The sequence below is a fragment of the Schistocerca gregaria genome, chromosome 2, assembly GCF_023897955.1.
Source record: "Schistocerca gregaria isolate iqSchGreg1 chromosome 2, iqSchGreg1.2, whole genome shotgun sequence".
In the NCBI taxonomy this organism is placed as follows: Eukaryota; Metazoa; Arthropoda; class Insecta; order Orthoptera; family Acrididae; genus Schistocerca; species Schistocerca gregaria.
This window is the reverse complement of record NC_064921.1, coordinates 957,074,192-957,095,915: the sequence shown is the minus strand read 5'-3', so window position 1 is coordinate 957,095,915 and position 21,724 is coordinate 957,074,192. Positions and strand designations below refer to the sequence as shown.

The 21,724-nt window shown below is 44.2% G+C and overlaps 1 protein-coding gene across 1 annotated transcript in view; it reads right to left on the bottom strand.

Annotated features, from left to right (window-relative positions):
* Nucleotides 1-21,724, bottom strand: part of LOC126335435 (serine protease 27-like) — a 130,158-nt gene that overhangs the window by 50,970 nt on the left and 57,464 nt on the right. The window contains exon 3 of the mRNA XM_049998716.1: nucleotides 1,427-1,668. Within this exon, the coding sequence (XP_049854673.1) occupies nucleotides 1,427-1,668 (242 nt within the window). The remainder of the gene's footprint in view (nucleotides 1-1,426; nucleotides 1,669-21,724) is intronic.

Below are 21,724 nucleotides of genomic sequence, written 5' to 3'. Positions count from 1 at the left end.
ACCTAAACGGCAGAGACGTGGAATACAAGGAAGCCTTACAACACCCTCTTTCGTGTGACCGGACACGTGAGTGTTACGCTACGCTCAGTCGGTGCGGAGCACTCATACGAAGTGGAGACGCGTAACCAAGTGCCACTTCGCCGCGCTGACGTCACAGCGTGGAATACAGGCATGCGAGTACGTTCGAATGGGGCAGAATGGTTGGTCTGCAGGAGATGGGTCTGCCGTTCCGTGACACGGCGGCTTGTACAGGCACGCTGCTTCAACAGTGAGGCGTAAGTGGAGCCAGTGGGGAGAAAAGGGCCGTACACAGCGCCGACCGTGTACTGGACGACACAATGTGACCACAACGCCAGATTGTACGCTAGGCCTCAATTGACAGAAGAACTTCGTCCGCAGTGTTGGCGCGACGTTGCAGCAATGAAAAGGTATGGACAAGTCTGCGTCGATGCTTTGACGCCGTCTTCTGTGGGTTGGACTGGTGACACGCGTGCCATTCCGTCAGCATGCTTTGACGAACCGACCAACGCCGCAGACTGCAATGGGAACGTGAACACCTATACAGGCGTGCTGGGGGGGGGGGGGGGGGGTAAAATCTAGTCTTTTTGAACGAGTTATGCTTCAATTTATCCCTCAGTGATGACCGCGTACGCATTCGATGCCGGCGGGCATGGTGGACGCAATCGAGCAGACTGTATTGTTGAGCGGCATATCAGACAAACAGCAAGTGTCATTGTTTGCCATTCCGTTGCCTGTATCTTGTGATCTCGCCTCCTACGTCTTCAGGGCAATCTGAAAAGCTACCGCCCCATCAGGGAGGCTTTACAGCCGGAGGCACTGCCCCTCCTGCAGGCCGTTCCACGTGCCATATTTCAGCAGAACAACGCGCAGCTGCCTATGGCGAGGAATGTGTAAGCTACTACTGCTTCCCTGGCCTGCCCCTTAGCCAGACATATCGCCCACCGAACATGTCTGGGATATGGTCGGTCGGCAGCTTGTTTCTTCAGGTCCTTCTGCAGACGCAGTTTACACCTTGTGAACAGGGCCAACAATCACGTAGCAGAGTATTCCCCAGCAATATATTCAGGCGCTCTTTGATTCCATGCCACGACGTCTAGCAGCTGTCACTGTCACTTGCTGGCGCTACTCTGTACTGAATATCCATAGTCATAGCGCATGTACAGGTCTGTAAAGGTAATCATTTGTGTAGTATCGTGTCCCTAATAGGTGGAATAAATTTCATTATGATCATATATCTTGGTCTTGGTGTTCCACTTTTTCCAAACAGTAGTGTACGTCTGTCAGACCAGACACAAAATTTGCCGAAGCAGCCGCCGGTTGAAAGGCTTGCACTAGACGCAATATGGAGAGAATGTGACCCGCCAGAAAAACCCAGAACAGTGAAGATAGAAGGAAATGTACTCACAGAGCTATTGCTGCTCGTGCGTTAGTGGTTTCAGGGGTGGTTACGCCCCAACCAGCGACGTAGCATCGACGGCCGGTGGGGAGATCGTACTCAGTGTCCACACCGCCCGCTGGCAAACTGACCGGCAGTATCTGCTCCTTGTAGGGCAGTGGCCTCGAAATGCGCACCAGCGCCAAGTCTGGATACCCCTGTGTCACTGTCAAATTGGGGTGTACTACCATGTGACTCACATTGCGTAACTCCTGCAGATCAGAAAACATAACCAGAGTTTTAATAGTTACATTACAAGTACGAGCCTGCCAAAAAACAGTCCATTAATCTAGGAAAAATCAAAAAAACAGTAAGGACAGTAAGATACGTCACACTTCTGTTTCATACTCTTGTCAAAACGTCTTGAAAAATCAAGGCTTAGTCAATGTTATAAAGGTGATAAGTGATGGACTGTAAAATCTTGGAGGGAAGCAAAGGTGCAACAGATGTAAGCAAGTTATAAATTATGAGGGTAGCAATGCTTAAACAGAGATGAAGAGATTTGCACAGGATAGGCTAACATTAGAGCTTCATTAAACTAGACAACAGACCGAAGTTGTTGTTATTGTTGTCTTCAGTCCTGGGACTTGTTTGATGGAGCTCTCCATGCTACTCTATCCTCTGCAAGCTTCTTCATTTCCCAGTACTTACTGCAACCTACATCCTTCTGAATCTGCTTAGTGTATTCATCTCTTGGCCTCCCTCTACGATTTTTACCCTCCACGCTGAACTCCAATGCTAAATTTGCGATCTCTTGATGCCTCAGAACATGTCCTACCAACCGGTCCCTTCTTCTAGTCAAGTTGTGCCACAAACTCTTCTTCTCCCCAGCTCTATTCAATACTTCCTCATTAGTTATGTGATCTACCCATCTAATCTTCAGCATTCTTCTTTAGCACCACATTTCGAAATCTTCTATTCTCTTCTTGTCTAAACTATTTATCGCCCATGCCTCGCTTCCATACATGGCTACACTCCATACAAATACTTTCAGAAACAACTTCCTGACACTTAAATCTATACTCGATGTTAACAAATTTCTCTTCTTCAGAAACTCTTTCCTTGCCATTGCCAGTCCACATTTAATATCCTCTCTACTTCGGCCATCATCAGTTATTTTGCTCCCCAAATAGCAAAACTCCTTTACAACTTTAAGTGTTTCATTTCCTAATCCAATACCCTCAACATTACCCGACTTAATTCGACTACATTCCATTATCCTCGTTTTGCTTTTGTTGATGTTCATCTTATATCCTCCCTTCAAGACACTATCCATTCCGTTCAACTGCTCTTGCAAGTCCTTTGCTGTCTCTGACAGAATTACAATGTCATCGGCGAACCTCAAAGTTTTTAAATCTTCTCCATGAATTTTAAGACCTACTTCGAAATTTTCTTTTGTTTCCTTTACTGTTTGCCCAATATACAGATTGAATAACATCGGCGAGAGGCTACAACCCCGTCTCACTTCCTTCCCAACCACTGCTTCACTTTCATGCCCCTCGACTCTTATAACTGCCATTTGGTTTCTGCACAAATTGTAAGTAGCCTTTCGCTCCATGTATTTTACCCGAGCCACTTCTAGAATTTGAAAGAGAGTATTCCAGTCAACATTGTCAAAAACTTACTCCAAGTTTACAAATGCTAGAAACCTAGATTTCCCTTTCCTTAATCTTTCTTCTGAGATAAGTCGTAACGTCAGTATTGCCTCACGTGTTCCAACATTTCTGCGGAATCTGATCTTCCCCGAGGTCGGCTTCCACCAGCTTTTCCATTCGTCCGTAAAAAATTGGCGTTAGTATTTTGCAGCTGTGATTTATTAAACTGATAGTTCGGTAATTTTCACATCTGTCAACACCTGCTTTCTTTGGGATTGGAATTATTATATTCTTCTTGAAGTCTGAGGGTATTTCGCCTATCTCATACATCTTGCTCACTAGATGGTAAAGTTTTGTCACGACTGGCTCTCCCAAGGCCGTCAGTAGTTCTAATGGAATGTTGTCTACTCCCGGGGCCGTGTTTCAACCCAGGTCTTTCAGCGCCCTGTCAAACCCTTCATGCAGTATCGTATCTCCCATTTCGTATTCATCTACATTCTCTTCCATTTCCATAATATTGTCCTCAAGTATATCGCCCTTGTATATACTCTCTATATACTGCTTCCACCTTTCCTCTTTCCCTTCTTTGCTTAGAACTGGGTTTCCATCTGAGCTCTTGATATTCATACAAGTGGTATTCTTTTCTCCAAAGGTCTCTTTAATTTTCCTATTGGCAGTATCTATCAAACCCCCAGTGAGATAATCCTCTGCATCCTTACATTTGTCCTCTAGCCATCCCTGCGTAGCCATTTGGCACCTTCTTTCGACCTCATTTTTGAAACATCTACATCTACATGACTACTCTGCAATTCACATTTAAGTGCTTGGCAGAGGGTTCATCGAACCACAATCATACTATCTCTCTACCATTCCACTCCCTAACAGCGCGCGGGAAAAACGAACACCTAAACCTTTCTGTTCGCGCTCTGGTTTCTCTTATTTTATTTTGATGATCATTCCTACCTATGTAGGGTGGGCTCAACAAAATATTTTCGCATTCGGAAGAGAATGTTGGTGACTGAAATTTCGTAAAAAGATCTCGCCGCGATGAAAAACGTCTTTGCCGTGATGACTTCCATTAGAATTCGCGTATCATATCTGCCACACTCTCTCCCCTATTACTTGATAATACAAAACAAGCTGCCCTTTTTTTGCACCCTTTCCTTGTCCTCCGTCAATCCCACCTTTTGTATTCCTTTTTGCCTGCTTCATTTACTGCATTTTTATATTTTCTCCTTTCATCAATTAAATTCACTATTTCTTCTGTAACCCAAGGATTTCTACTAGCCCTCGTCGTTTTATCTACTTGATCCTCTGCTGCCTTCACTACTTCATCCATCAAAGTTACCCATTCTTCTTCTACTGTATCTCTTTCCCCCATTCCTGTCAATTGTTCCCTTATGCTCTCCCTGAAACTCTGTACAAAATCTCGTTTAGTCAGTTTATCCAGGTCCCATCTCCTTAAATTCCCACCTTTTTGCAGTTTCTTCAGTTTTAATATGCAGTTCATAACTAATAGATTGTAGTCAGAGTCCAAATCTGCTCCTGGAAATGTCTTACAATTTAAAACCGGGTTCCTAAATCTCTGTCTTACCATTATATAATCTATCTGATACCTTCTACTATATCCAGGGTTCTTCCATGTATACAACCTTCTTTTATGATTCTTGAACCAAGTGTTAGCTATGATTAAGTTATGCTCTGTGCAAAATTCTACCACAGGGCTTTCTCTTTTATGTCTTACCCTCCATCCATATTCACCTACTATGTTTCCTTCTCTCCTTTTTCCTACTCTCGAATTCCAGCCACCCATGACTATTAAATCTTCGTCTCCCTTCACTACCTGAATAATTTATTTTATTTCATCATACATTTCATCAATTTCTTCGTCATCTGCAGAGCTAGCTGGCATATAAACTTGTACTACTGTAGTAGGCGTGGGCTTCCTGTCTATCTTGGTCACAATAATGCGTTCACTGCAGACAGAAGACCACAACCATAACATTCTTGTCCAGTCCACGGCCATATCTTGCATTTAATTAAACGTTTTATTACGGTGCTCTAATTAGGTGCCGCCATCATATGAGATGCAGAGTTGCAACATGCTAAGCTCATGAATTATCTTGGACAGACTCTGCACACTTTTGTAGGTTACTTAAAATAGTAAGTGCGGTGTCGTCGAATATCAAGAGCGGCGCATGAAGTATCGGCCACCGCAGAGATACTGCACAGTAAAGCTGTATCACGAGCCGCGAATGAGATGCTAAGAAGGAGCCGTGCCTCGGGCGGTTCCGAGGCACCATCGCCACGTCTCTGCCCTGAAACAGCGTCGTCAGAGGCGAGGAAGGCATTTCTGTTCGAGCTCGGATCCTGACTAACTCGATGAAGTTCCTATCGGAGTAACTTTTTTATGCTGTCTACTCGCCGTGACAGCCCTTTTCAACCATCGGGGAGTGACGAGAAATTTTTTTGGAAATTTGTGGTAAGCTCCTATGGAACCAAACAGCTGAGGTCCCTAGGCTTACACAATACTTAATATAACATACACGAACTTACGCTGAGGGCAACACACACACCCGTGACCGAGGGAGGACTCGAACCTCCGAGGGGGGAGCCGCGCGAACCGTGACAAGACACCCAAGACCGCGCGGCTATCCCGCGCCGTGAGTGACGAGACATCTGCCACCTGAGAACTACGGCTACGGGTCAACACTGTCAGAAGTGTGTCAACAAGTGTCTACAAACGTGTTATGTAGTGACTGTAATGAAGCTACAGTATGGCCATTCTGAACTGGTACCAATTTGCCACTCAGTAATCGTGACTCATTCAGTGTGATCTGAACGGCAACTCCACGTGTGTAATTTCATAGCTGCAGCCGAAACTGGTGAGCGAAGTAAATTTTTGTTGCAATTAATAAAGTATTACTTATTCCCTTATTCCGAATGTTCTAATTAACTTTTCTATTACTAGCCACCTAAGTGTCGAAGAAGTCTGACGCAATAAATTATGGATGTTGCTGTAGTATCACGACAACAGTGTTAGAACATCTGGAGGTAGTTGAATTAGAAATGCATAAATGAGCGACGTGAATTTTTGAACAACAGTGAATGAAAGTGAACAACTGCTGGAGTATAACCACTTGGCAGTCTGGAGAAGAGTACTTTTTGAAGTCCAGAATTCCTTACGGCAAGGTCGCTGGAATGACTCAAAATCTCATTGCATTCCGGCGGCATGTTAATGTGTACACGCAAATCTATCGAAAAACTTTGCCCACTACATATATGTCACATAGCCTGTTCTAATATAGCAGCAAATGGCAAACATGACAAGAATCCAACGTTATTTAAATTCTTACAAACCAAAGCAAATTGCAAATGGCTGAAGGATGACATGGTATACAGTAGAGACAACTGTTTGTCCAAAAATTCTTTCATTATAACAGATTGCCAGTTAATAACTCAAGGAACTTTGATGATTTGACTGGCTTAGTGGTGAACAACAAAACGCACTGTAGCGACCTAATCCTCCAGCAGCATGTAATGTAGCTCAGAATCATAAGAGCATCGCAGTCACAGTCTGTGCACCAGACAACGCACCTGCATTTCAAAAGATGCTGACAACCTCCGCACACCTGGGAGTGAAAGAGTGTTGGCAGTGTGACTGACTGCCACTTTGACATCAGCAATACCCCAGTCATCGGCCCCCGCTCCAGAAGTGATAAAAATTAGATGACTGTTTAGAATTGATGGGTAAGTCCAACCACTGAGCTGCAATTACTTTCAGTTGACTCCACATTGGGTGACTTGAGTGTCGATGATAACGAAATTATGGTGAGGTCAACACAACCCTTGGTCCCTCATTACGGAAAATTTCCAACCCAGCTGGAAATCGAACCCAGGATCACCGCATATCAGTCAGATGCGCTGATCACTCAGCTAAGGCGGTCGACGCTCCAGGAGTTTCCATGTGATACGGAAATGTGGTACTTAAACAAACTCATTGCTAAAAGAACAATTAATTAGAAATCCAACTGTGAGAATTGAGGGGTTATCGGTTCTTCGGCGACGTGAGACACGATACTTGGGAATCATCATTGACGGAAGGTGGAACTTCGGGAAACACATTGACACCATAACCCAGAAAGCCCTTCAAACACTAAACAATCTCATCTCCATCGGACACATCTTCCCCCTCACCTCAGAAAACGATATCACAACAGTATTCTAACATAAATTGTGGGTTACGGCTCGGGAGTCTGCAAACACAGGCTCACGAGGGTTGTGCCCTCCATGACAGTGAGAAGGGTTCAGAGAAATATGATACTGAGTTCTGTAGGGGCCTATAGAATATCTCCTGGAGGAGCCGTGTTAGTCATAATGGGGCTTGCTCCCTGGACATCAAAATTCGAGAACAGGTTCAGTGGTTCTAGGTTAAAAAGGGAATACCACAAAGATAGATGAGATATTAGGCATTGTGGTTGAGGATAAAGGTGAGATAAGACAAAGAGGGGAGCAATTGTGGCAAGAAATATGGGAAGCTTAAGAAAGAGGGCGTAGAACTTTTTAATTTCTTCCTAGTGTGAGGGAACGACTGGACATGAGATACTTTGAACCTACTCGAGGACTGACGCATTTTCTCACTGGTCATGGGCCATAGCCGCGTGTGAATTTGGTGAATCAGAGGGTACCCCCGACCGTGTGTTCTATGAGTGCCCCCCTTTTCAATGATGTAGCATCCATATTACGTGACCATTTACCTGACCTGACTCATACCACTTCCTAAGACAAGAAGACTCTTTTCAAACTCTTAACCAATTGGCAGATGAGGTATCACGAAAAGTGTTAAAGGAATACGTCAAGGACATAAACCAACTTAACAATTTGAGACACACCAAATACTGAATTTAGCGCCCTATTCCCATACCGCCTGTGCGTGGACAGGCAGACTTTCCTCATAGTCTGGAATCCGCCGCGTACAGGATTAAGGGGAGTGGGGTACATCTTCACCGATACAGGACAAAGCACCGGACTTAGGTTAGAACTAGTTAGTAGGACTTAGATTAGGAAATCAGCTATTTAGGAACCTGCAGCGAATAACAACTTTGGCCTTCCCAGTGTCAGGGGCACGCCCATCGGGATTAGCTGGATGAGCAAGGCTCTAAAATGTAGGTTTATAAACTACTGATACAACTGTGACGCTGCAGTCAGTAGAATTTAGTTGAGCGTAGGTAATATGAATTTAATATTAATAATAATAGACAAATTAGTTGCCCATTGTTATATAGTTATAGCTGTAGCTCACAAATTAATCATATCTGTATCTATCTGCAATTAATGTTCGGATAAAATTAGGACCTACTAATCACTTAAGAAAGTGGGTTATGTTTGTATAATTGTTATTATTATTGCAATAAAGAATATTTTTAAAAGAAAGAAAACTCAACGCTGGGCTGCAGTATTTAAACCTCAAGATCTAGCCCATCGTCATCAGAACAGCTGGGCCCTACTAATGACGTACAGCTCATGCCAGTCATGCTGTGCTTATGATGTAGATGTATTTGCCGCCTCCAGACTGTGAAGCAGCGACCACCTGCAGGGTGCTGAGCCCAGAGTAGTCAGCACATGTGGGAGAAGTCGAGTCTAAGTCGCCGAGAGCGCCGCAACGGCCACCACCCGGAGCCGCTCTCCACCCCGCAGTTCCGTGTTCATAGTCCGCTTAGTCCTGCCAGGCTCTCCCGCCTAGCTCTGGCTGCCACCTGACTCTTTTCTACCCATCGTCTACATTCTGTTTGCTGGAGATGCACAGATTTACATTCATGTCTGACTGTTAATAAAGTGGTTAGCTATCTATATCGTCTGCGCCCACCCTCACCTCCGCAGCAGAGAACTGCTCGTCCACATCCTCCCAAAGCAACACCTCGGTACACAACGTTTCAGGGTGTGATGGAGGGCCAATGATGAGCAGAGTCGAAGAGAATGCAGCAGCAGTGTCAATCAGGGCATATTTTCAAGTAGGGTTCCACTTTAAGTTTTCTTCTTTTGGTCTCTCAAGGTGTATCTTTTCCTTTTCTTTCTTTTCTGTCTTAGTTTACTGTACGCTGTTGGTGGTAGTAGTAAGAAGAAAGTCTATTTTTCAGAAGGTAACAGCCCATGATGCCATGCAGCACCTGTCTGATGACGTTACACAACTGAAAGCAGATAACATTGAGTTATGTATGAAAATTATGAAGTTACAATAATGTAATGTGGGTTAACATAGGAAAATATATCGCTTGAGGGGTGAAACAAGTGAACGGTCAACTTCAAGCGTGTATCAAACCATTCTTGACGCAGGTGCTACATGATTCTGTTATATCTGCAGGTGTTTTTGTCTTTTCTGATAGCTTGCATACAACTGCGAAGTTAGGTAACTGGAATAGCGAGCAGCTGTTAACCTAGGCTTACTTAAACTCAGAAGAGATGCAAGAATATATGACATGTGCGATGAGATGTCGCAGGACGCTCAATCATACGCAGATTTTCGGGACGGGTTATTAAACTACTACAAAAAAAAGTGCTTCTAGGTATTTTCGTAACAACGTAATGGTGTAGTATATGAATAGGAAGATTTGTAGAAAATGTTGTGGGCCTTTCCAGAAAAATCAGTATTAACACATATAATTTTACGGGTGATGGTCATTTCAATAAGGCCATTCTGCAGGAAGCAGAGGAAGGGGCACTTGGTGCTTTTCAAAGGATCAACCACCTGAGATGTCACAAAAAGTAGGCATAGAACTCCCGATAACATTCGACAAAGCCATAGAAACTGCGTCAGATTTGTTTGAAATTGACTCAGTAACCAGGAAAATACAGATGAAGAAAGTGTAATTAGATGAATGACGAACACTAACTTCATTTAACGAAGGTGTATTCAGCACTTTCACTTACAACACCACGGAGCGAACTGCCTCCGGCCAGAACACTGCTGTATACATACAGTTACAGAACATTCCAGTACAATTGACATTTGTGGATGCTTCTAGAATGTACTCGAACCGAATTTTACACTTCAGGTGAGTTTTGAATTCACGACCTTCCATGCAACAGTCTAGTAGCATAATCACAACACCGCAGTCACTATGCTATTCAGCTCTTTCTGCAACAATATGTTATTTAATATGTGGATCTTCGAACCACATTCAGCGGTTTCGTGGGAAGCCACAGGTGCAAACAGGTGAGACAGTCTATTCAAAATGTTCACAGGCGTACAGATGAAGGAATCAGGATAACACTTGCGTCCCTGTGTTAAATGGGACAGAGGAAGGTGTGGTTCAAATGGCTCTGAGCACTATGGAACTTCACTGGTGAGGTCATCAGTCCCCTAGAACTTAGAACTACTTAAACCTAACTAACCTAAGGACATCACACACATCCATGTCCGAGGCAGGATTCGAACCTGCGACCGCAGCGGTCGCGCGGTTCCAGACTGGAGCCCCTAGAACCACTCGGCCACCCCGGCCGGCAGAGGAATGTGTGCCAATTGCGGAATGCTCCCAGTGAGTTTGACCGTGGGGCAGATCCAAGCAAAACCAGTGGCAGACATTTGTTTATCCTGCTATGCAAAGGAAACATGGTGTACATTTTTGTTGGAGACTGAATCACAAGTATCCATGACTAGCCTGAGTGTATTGGTGCCTTGAATTTGAACTCACTGAAAGGGTACAGTACTGCCTGACAAAAAAAAGTACAACAACATACTTCGCTGGTCTTGTCAGAACAAGACTGTTTGTATAGTAATGCGATTTTATTTAATACACCGAAGCCGGATACCAATGTAAGAAAGAAGGACAATTTATATATTTAATTATTCACATGTGCACGTCTTTAAAATAGATCCCTGTAACCAGTTTGGTGAAGTTTGTGAATTGGATGAATGGCTGGTCGTCTGCTGGCCACAGATAGTGAAGGTAGATTCTATAATCATCTTTGAGATAGTGCTCTGCTCACCTTTGGCTAACCAAAGAGAGGAAGCATACCAGAGCACCAGAGGGCCTGGAATGTGGCTGACCAATACGGCAGCGAGGCCCTCCCCCACTTCTGCGGAAGCGCGGAATGACCTGATGAACGGCCATGTTTCAGCACTCCGTCGCTGGTTCCTGAGGTGTGAAGACGTGTCTTATGCCTACTCCATAAAAACAAATTTAAATGAAAATGATGTGCATGTGCAATATTTGAGAGTAGATAAAAAAATAATGATTTCTCTTTTCCGAAACTTTTGGTGGAAGGCTCATGTGAATTGTTCGGAAAAAGATAGGCAGGTAAAATTCACGGGGAACATAGGATTCTTTGGAAGTGACCAACGATCACAATGAAACCACGTGTTGTAATTAGAAGAATAAATACTTGCTAGTGGAAATACTAAGATGAAATACATTCGTGTGTAAATCTAAGATGAAAATATTTAAGAACTGCGTGTGCAGAACTTGAATTAGACACAAGCACTTCCACATGGTGAGTACAGTGTGGTTCTAAACCTGACTATGAGACAATAAAATGCAGTGATGAATCAGTAGCGATCACTGCGAAAGGTAGCGAGTTATGTGCCATTTTAAAAGAGGATCTTATGAGCAAATTACATGTAGAGAGAACGTACTAGTGTTTCCAGGGCAGAGAATTGAGGTCGTAGATGCCTGTGGAATAAAGAAACGAGTATCAATGAAAAAGGTATATACAGAACACGTAGTGCGAATTATTGATCGAGATATCAGTTTTATTAGTGGAACGAACTATTGGTATACAATGCTGATGTCGTGGCCTTTGAGGAGGGCAGAATGACCGTTAAGATAAGTGGTACTGAGAATACAACAAAATTTGCAAACACTTACGTTTCTTACAAAGAATCGATAAAGCGATACTATGTGGTGAAAGTAAATGAATGTTTTTAACACCGCTCCATTTAAGGTGACAACAAAAACAGAAAAAGATATTCATAGTCATAAAATGAAACATGGTTAATGAACCGTGAAAGGCGAGTAAAAAAAAAGAAATTAATATGATTATCAAACGGTAAAAGGAAGGGAAATAATTCAAGTACTACAAATGTGATGAGGAATGACGGTAAAGTATATACCGTTACTGTAAGAATAAAGGTAGTTTAGGAAGCTATTAATGGAAGGTTACTGAATTTGTTTTAAGGAAACAGAACGTATTTTTGAAATGTACAAGATGACGAAAATCAGTCAATATTAAGGACACGATGAAAATGTGGGAGGGGAATTTGAAGAACAGTGTGTTCTGAGCAGGGTACGTAGCCGAAATTGAGCAGAAGGGGCATATCCTAAATCTAAAGTAATAAGAGGTATATACAATGTAGCTGATGTTAGAGACACCGTGTTGGTTAAGGAGAAGCCTGCAGCCTATGACAAGTTTGAATAAGAGCTGCCAACAAGAACAATTCTTTAGCAAAAGCCAGGGACCCAGATATGTCATGAAATTTAATTATTTATTGTTAAGTGATCAGTTATAATAAATAATAGAATGATATCATTAGTTAGAACTCGAAAAACATTTGAGGAGGATAGTGACAGCACCAATTAAAGATCAGGAGCTGCAAATGCTAATACAAAGCCCTGAAGCTCACATCGTTACAGATACGGAAGACTGGCTAACGCTGTAATTACGTTAGGCAGAAATTTTTACCAAGAATCAAACCGTGTTCAGAAATAATAGAGTTGGTGGTGGAGTATTTATTGCTATTAGAAGTATTTTGTCTTGTAGTGAAATTGACGTACATAGTTCCTGAAAGTTAGCATGGGCAGTGGTTATACGTGGCAGCCGGAATAATTTAATAATTGGTTCCTTTTACTGACTCTCCGACTCAGATGATACACTTGTGAACAGTTCAAAGAAAACTTGAATATTATTTCAAATAGGTACCCCACTCATGCAATTATAGTTGCTAGTGCCTTCACTCTACCCTAGATACGTTGGTGGAAATACGTATTTAAACTCAGTGGTAGGCTTAAAACGTCTTTCGAAATCGTTCTGAAAGAATTTTCAGAAAATTATTTTGAATAGTAAGTTAAGTAGCCCGTTCGAGGTGTAAATGGTTGCGGAAACAAACTTGACCTCTTAGCAACAAGTAACCCAGGAAAATCTGGAATATTATGACGGATACATGGATTAGTGACCACAACGCTGTTATTGCGAGACTGAATACCGTAATATCCAAACCCACCATAAATAATTGTAAAGCACATATGTTTGCTAAAGCAGATAAAAATTCGCTTGTCGCCTTCTGAAGAGACAGTCTCCACTCTCTTCAATCTGACTTTGTAAGCGTGGACCGTACGAGGATTAAATTCAAAGGAATAGTATCGACGGCTATTGAGACACATATATTGAATAAACTAATACGAGGTGGTACTGATCCCTCACGGCATACAAAATAGGTCAGAACACTGTTGCCGAAGCAACTAAAAAAGCATGCCAACTTTAAAAGAACGCGAAACTTCTATATTCGCGAAGTTACAGAGAAGCTCGAAATTTATCGCCAGCTTCAATATGAGACGCTTTTACTCGTAATAATTTCCACAAGAAACTCTGTCTCGAAATGTGGCAGAAAATCCAAAGACACTCTTGGTAGTATGTAACGGACACCAGCGGAAAGATACAATCAGTACCTTATCTGTGCGATAACAACTGTGAAATCAGAGATGACAATCCACTAAAGCAGATTACAGGAAACAGTTTTCCGAAATCCCTTCACCAAAGAAGACGAGGTAAGTATCCCAGAATTGGAATCGTGATTAAGCTGCCAACGAGAGTAACTTAGAAAGAGATATCCTCCGAATCGCCAAGCAGCTTAAATCACTTATTAATGACAAAGCTGGAGTCCTGATTCTACACTAGTCAAGTTTCAGAAAAGGATCCGAAATTAAAGACTGGAAAGTAGCATAAGTCACACCGATACCCAAGAAAGGAAATAGGAGTAATCCGCCGAATTACGGACCTATATCGCTAACGTCGATTTATAACAGAATTTTGGAACGTTCATTGTTCGAACAAAATAAATGATGTCAAAGAAAAGGGTTTCTTGATGATAGTCTGCACGGATTCATGAAAAATCGTTCGTGTGAGACACAATTATCTCTTTATTCTCACGAAGTGGGGTGCAAATTTCTCGACCTCCGCTATCGGGTGGAGAAATGTAGGGTCCCCCTGAATAGGTCAGGCGTGCACTACACGCCGGAAGCGGCTACGACGGTAGCGGAGTACGTGTGGAGTGCACATGGGGTTTTTTTAGGTTAGAGAATTCCCTCCCTAGGCCCAAAAAGACGCCTCCTGAGACGCGGCAAGGCAGGAGTAGGCCAAATGCAACAAGGAATAACAATATTAATGTGCTAATAGTAAACTGCAAGAGCGTCTATAGAAAGGTCCCAGAACTGCTCTCATTAATAAACGGTCACAACGCCCAAATAGTACTAGGAACAGAAAGTTGGCTGAAACCAGACGTAAACAGTAATGAAATCCTAAACTCTGATTGGAATGTATACCGCAGAGATAGGCTGGACAGTGAAGGGGGAGGCGTGTTTATAGCGATAAAAAGTGCAATAGTATCGAAGGAAATTGACGGAGATTGGAATTGTGAAATGATTTGGGTGAAGGTCACGGTTAAAGCAGGCTCAGACATGATAATTGGATGTCTCTATAGGCCCCCGGGCTCAGCAGCTGTTGTGGCTCAGCACCTGAAGAATAATTTGGAAAATATTTCGAGTAGATTTCCCCACCATGTTATACACTCCTGGAAATTGAAATAAGAACACCGTGAATTCATTATCCCAGGAAGGGGAAACTTTAATGACACGTTCCTGGGGTCAGATACATCACATGATCACACTGACAGAACCACAGGCACATAGACACAGGCAACAGAGCATGCACAATGTCGGCACTAGTACATTGTATATCCACCTTTCGCAGCAATGCAGGCTGCTATTCTCCCATGGAGACGATCGTAGAGATGCTGGATGTAGTCCTGTGGAATGGCTTGCCATGCCATTTCCACCTGGCGCCTCAGTTGGACCAGCGTTCGAGCTGCACGTGCAGACCGCGTGAGACGACGCTTCATCCAGTCCTAAACATGCTCCATGGGGGACAGATCCAGAGATCTTGCTGGCCAGGGTAGTTGACTTACACCTTCTAGAGCACGTTGGGTGGCACGGGATACATGCGGACGTGCATTGTCCTGTTGGAACAGCAAGTTCCCTTGCCGGTCTAGGAATGGTAGAACGATGGGTTCGATGACGGTTTGGATGTACCGTGCACTATTCAGTGTCCCCTCGACGATCACTAGAGGTGTACGGCCAGTGTAGGAGATCGCTCCCCACACCATGATGCCGGGTGTTGGCCCTGTGTGCCTCGGTCGTATGCAGTCCTGATTGTGGCGCTCACCTGCACGGCGCCAAACACGCATACGACCATCATTGGCACCAAGGCAGAAGCGACTCTCATCGCTGAAGACGAAACGTCTCCATTCGTCCCTCCATTCACGCCTGTCGCGACACCACTGGAGGCGGGCTGCACGATGTTGGGGCGTGAGCGGAAGACGGCCTAACGGTGTGCGGGGCCGTACCCCAGCTTCATGGAGACGGTTGCGAATGGTCCTCGCCGATACCCCAGGAGCAACAGTCTCCCTAATTTGCTGGGAAGTGGCGGTGCGGTCCCCTACGGCACTGTGTAGTATCCTACGGTCTTGGCGTGCATCCTTGCGTCGCTGCGGTCCGGTCCCAGGTCGACGAGCACGTGCACCTTCCGCCGACCACTGGCGACAACATCGATGTATTGTGGAGACCTCACGCCCCACGTGTTGAGCAATTCGGCGGTAAGTCCACCCGGCATCCCGCATGCCCATTATACGCCCTCGCTCAAAGTCCGTCAACTACACATACGGTTCACGTCCACGCTGTCGCGGCATGCTACCAGTGTTAAAGACAGCGATGGAGCTGGCAAACTGGCTGACACTGACGGCGGCGGTGCACAAATGCTGCGCAGCTAGCGCCATTCGACGGCCAACACCGCGGTTCCTGGTGTGTCCGCTGTGCCGTGAGTGTGATCATTGCTTGTACAGCCCTCTCGCAGTGTCCGGAGCAAGTATTGTGGGTCTGACACACCGGTGTGAATGTGTACTTTTTTCCATTTCCAGGAGTGTAGTTCTGGGTGGAGATTTTAATTTGCCGGATATAGACTGGGAGACTCAAACGCTTATAACGGGTGGCAGGGACAAAGAATCCAGTGAAATATTTTTAAGTGCTTTATCTGAAAGCTACCTTGAGCAGTTAAACAGAAAACCGACTCGTGGCGATAACATATTAGACCTTCTGGTGACAAACAGACCCGAACTATTTGAATCAGTTAATGCAGAACAGGGAATCAGCGATCATAAAGCGGTTACTGCATCGATGATTTCAGCCGTAAATAGAAATGTTAAAAAAGGTAGGAAGATTTTTCTGTTTAGCAAAAGTGACAAAAAGCAGATTACAGAGTACCTGACGGCTCAACACAAAAGTTTTGTCTCAAGTGCAGATAGTGTTGAGGATCAGTGGACAAAGTTCAAAACAATGATACAATATACGTTAGATGAGTATGTGCCAAGCAAGATCGTAAGACATGGGAAAGAGCCACCGTGGTACAACAACCGAGTTAGAAAACTGCTGCGGAAGCAAAGGGAACTTCACAGCAAACATAAACATAGCCAAAGCCTTGCAGACAAACAAAAATTACGCGAAGCGAAATGTAGTGTGAGGAGGGCTACGCGAGAGGCTTTCAATGAATTCGAAAGTAAAGTTCTATGTACTGACTTGGCAGAAAATCCTAAGAAATTTTGGTCCTATGTCAAAGCGGTAGGTGGATCAAAACAAAATGTCCAGACACTCTGTGACCAAAATGGTACTGAAACAGAGGATGACAGACTAAAGGCCGAAATACTAAATGTCTTCTTCCAAAGCTGTTTCACAGAGGAAGACTGCACTGTGCTTCCTTCTCTAGATTGTCGCACAGTTGACAAAATGGTAGATATCGAAGTAGACGACAGAGGGATAGAGAAACAATTAAAATCGCTCAAAAGAGGAAAGGCCGCTGGTCCTAATGGGATACCAGTTCGATTTTACACAGAGTACGCGAAGGAACTTGCCCCCCTTCTTGCAGCGGTGTACCGTAGGTCTCTAGAAGAGCGAAGCGTTCCAAAGGATTGGAAAAGGGCACAGGTCATCCCCGTTTGCAAGAAGGGACGTCGAACAGATGTGCAGAACTATAGACCTATATCTCTAACGTCGATCAGTTGTAGAATTTTGGAACACGTATTATGTTCGAGTATAATGTCTTTTCAGGAGACTAGAAATCTACTCTGTAGGAATCAGCATGGGTTTCGAAAAAGACGGTCGTGTGAAACCCAGCTCGCGCTATTCGTCCACGAGACTCAGAGGGCCATAGACACGGGTTCACAGGTAGATGCCGTGTTTCTTGACTTCCGCAAGGCGTTTGACACAGTTCCCCACAGTCGTTTAATGAACAAAGTAAAAGCATACGGACTATCAGATCAATTGTGTGATTGGATTGAGGAGTTCCTAGATAACAGAACGCAGCATGTCATTCTCAATGGAGAGAAGTCTTCCGAAGTATAAGTGATTTCAGGTGTGCCGCAGGGGAGTGTCATAGGACCGTTGCTATTCACAATATACATGAATGACCTGGTGGATGACATCGGAAGTTTACTGAGGCTTTTTGCAGATGATGCTGTGGTGTATCGAGAGGTTGCAACAATGGAAAATTGTACTGAAATGCAGGGGGATCTGCAACGAATTGACGCATGGTGCACGGAATGGCAATTGAATCTCAATGTAGACAAGTGTAATGTGATGCGAATACATAGAAAGATAGGTCCCTTATCATTTAGCTATAAAATAGCAGGTCAGCAACTGGAAGCAGTTAATTCTATAAATTATCTGGGAGTACGCATTAGGAGTGATTTAAAATGGAATGATCATATTAAGTTGATCGTCGGTAAAGCAGATGCCAGACTGAGATTCATTGGAAGAATCCTCAGGAAATGCAATCCGACAACAAAGGAAGTAGGTTACAGGACGCTTGTTCGCCCAATGCTTGAATACTGCTCAGCAGTGTGGGATCCGCATCAGGTAGGGTTGATAGAAGAGATAGAGAAGATCCAACGGAGAGCAGCGCGCTTCGTTACAGGATCATTTAGTAATTGCGAAAGCGTTACGGAGATGATAGATAAAATCCAGCGGATGACTTTGCAGGGGAGACGCTCAGTAGCTCGGTATGGGCTTTTGTTAAAGTTTCGAGAACATACCTTCACCGAAGAGTCAAGCAGTATATTGCTCCCTCCTACGTATATCTCGCGAAGAGACCATGAGGATAAAATCAGAGAGATTAGAGCCGACACAGAAGCATACCGACAATCCTTCTTTCCACGTACAATACGAGACTGGAATAGAAGGGAGAACCGATAGAGGTACTCAGGGTACCCTCCGCCACACACCGTCAGATGGCTTGCGGAGTATGGATGTAGATGTAGATGTAGATGTAATGAATGCTATCAACAGGGGATGTCAAATTGGTTCCATATTTTTAGATTTGTAGCGGGCTTTTGGCCCCGTTCTTCACAAGCGGTTTCAAATTGCGCGCGTCTGGAGTACCATTGTGAGACTGGATACGTGATTTCATGTCAGAGATGTCACAGTAAGTAGTAATCTTAGACAATCATCGATGAAACAGAAAGTTCCGGAGTTCCCCAAGGAAGTGTTTTGGGCTCTCTGCTGTTCCTGATATACATACAAGATTTAGGAGACAACCTGAGCAGCCCTCTTCGATTGTTTGAAAATGAAGTTGTGATTTAACGTCTTGTTAACTCATCAGACGATCAAAACAAATTACAAATCGATTTAAACAATATAACTGTATGGTGCCAAAAGTGGCAATTGACTTTAAATAATGAAAATTGTGAATTATTCCACATGAGTATTAGACGGAGTCTGCTAAATTTCGGTTGCGGGAGAAAAACGTACTAATCTAGAGATGTAAATTCAAGGAAATACTTAGGGATTACAGTTACGAATAACTGAAATTGGAAATATCACGTACATAATATTGGAGGGAAAGCAAACCAAAGACTGGGTTTATTAGCAGAACACTTAAAAATGCAAGAGGTACAATAAAACGAGCCTTTAGACTACGTTTGTCCGCCCTCTTTTGAAGTACTACTGTGCGACGTGAGGTCGGCATGACATAGGATTGCCGGATAACATCGAAAAAGTCCAAAAGGGTAGATCGTTTTGTATCATCGCGAAATAGCGGAGAGTGTGCCACGGACGCGATACGAGAATTAGTGTGGCAGTCATTAAAACTAAGGCATTTGTCGTTGCGGCAGGATTTTCTCATGAAGTTTCAATCACCAAACTTCTGCTCAGAGTATGAAAATATTTTGCTCGCGGCCATGTACAAGAATTAGCATCCTAATAAAATACGATCGATAAGAGCTCGGGCGGAAAAATTTAAGTATTGGTTTTCCCACACACAGTTCGATAGTGAGTCGGTAGAGAAATAGTTTGAAGGTGTTCCGGCGCGGATGTAGACGCAGGTTACTAGGGTATCATACGATGAATTAGTTGCTTACTATGGAATAATTAGTGAAAGAAATGCATTTAAAAACAAATATTCACGAGTTAATAAAATTCTTACTTGAAGAGTCTTCTGAATTTACCTCTCGGAAGGGTTAAGAATATAATTAGCGCAACATTCAGGTTGGAAAATTTAAACACTTATCATTATCTTGTTTCTAAATGATACGTTTTTGTTGCGTACTCGTAGTACACTTAATGGAGGATAGAAACACGGGAAGATCCGAAATTCATGTAAACGTGTGACGAACCGCAAGAGCCAAACCAGACAAGCAGTGAGTAAGAAAAGACGCAATTGCCATATAAGCACATAATGACTGTAATCAAGGGAACACATCGTCTACGACCAGCGACTTTGACCGGTGAGTGACGGTGTTGCAACCAAATATTGTGCGTCACGGTCATGAGTTCTCAAAGAACGACTTTGAGTCGTACGTGCTCCTTTACAAGAGAAAAAAATAGTAATGTTTGGTAAACATCAATACGCCGTAGTAAAAATACATGAAGCTCCCGTGTTTATAATGTTAGTGTATTCGGTCTGTATAGTCTAAATTGTGGAAAAATGTTCCGATGGATTTCTTTGGTACGGTCAGCCAGCCGCTGGAAAATGTGAGCGACACAGTCTATTGCGTTTCAAAATATTTTGTAAAATCAAATAATATTTGCTGGTGACATTAGCAGATTCTTTATACCCAATTAACACTAAGACATTAATATTTGTTGTAATAGAAATTATATTTGAAGTGTTAGGTTTCCTATGGTAATTGTGTTCAATTGTTCTCAACTTGAAAGAGTAATGATATTTAATGTTATGGGAGCATAACTACAAGGATTTTGTTAACATAATCACTCTGAAAGTTAAGGAAATACGTTTGTTGGCTACAAAATCTTGATATTTATTGAGTAATTAGATTTTATACACGCCTGGAAATGGAAAAAAGAACACATTGACACCGGTGTTTCAGACCCACCATACTTGCTCCGGACACTGCGAGAGGGCTGTACAAGCAATGATCACACTCACGGCACAGCGGACACACCAGGAACCGCGGTGTTGGCCGTCGAATGGCGCTAGCTGCGCAGCATTTGTGCACCGCCGCCGTCAGTGTCAGCCAGTTTGCCGTGGCATACGGAGCTCCATCGCTGTCTTTAACACTGGTAGCATGCCGCGACAGCGTGGACGTGAACCGTATGTTCAGTTGACGGACTTTGAGCGAGGGCGTATAGTGGGCATGCGGGAGGCCGGGTGGACGTATCGCCGAATTGCTCAACACGTGGGGCGTGAGGTCTCCACAGAACATCGATGTTGTCGCCAGTGGTCGGCAGAAGGTGCACGTGCCCGTCGACCTGGGACCGGACCGCAGCGACGCACGGATGCACGCGAAGACCGTAGGATCCTACACAGTGCCGTAGGGGACCGCACCGCCACTTCCCAGCAAATTAGGGACACTGTTGCTCCTGGGGTATCGGCGAGGACCATTCGCAACCGTCTTCATGAAGCTGGGGTACGGTCCCGCACACCATTAGGCCGTCTTCCGCTCTCGCCCCAACATCGTGCAGCCCGCCCCAGTGGTGTCGCGACAGGCGTGAATGGAGGGACGAATGGAGACGTGTCGTCTTCAGCGATGAGAGTCGCTTCTGCCTTGGTGCCAATGATGGTCGTATGCGTGTTTGGCGCCGAGCAGGTGAGCGCCACAATCAGGACTGCATACGACCGAGGCACACAGGGCCAACACCCGGCATCATGGTGTGGGGAGCGATCTCCTACACTGGCCGTACACCTCTGGTGATCGTCGAGGGGACACTGAATAATGCACGGTACATCCAAACCGTCATCGAACCCATCGTTCTACCATTCCTAGACCGGCAAGGGAACTTGCTGTTCCAACAGGACAATGCACGTCCACATGTATCCCGTGCCACCCAACGTGCTCTAGAAGGTGTAAGTCAACTACCCTGGCCGGCAAGATCTCCGGATCTGTCCCCCATTGAGAATG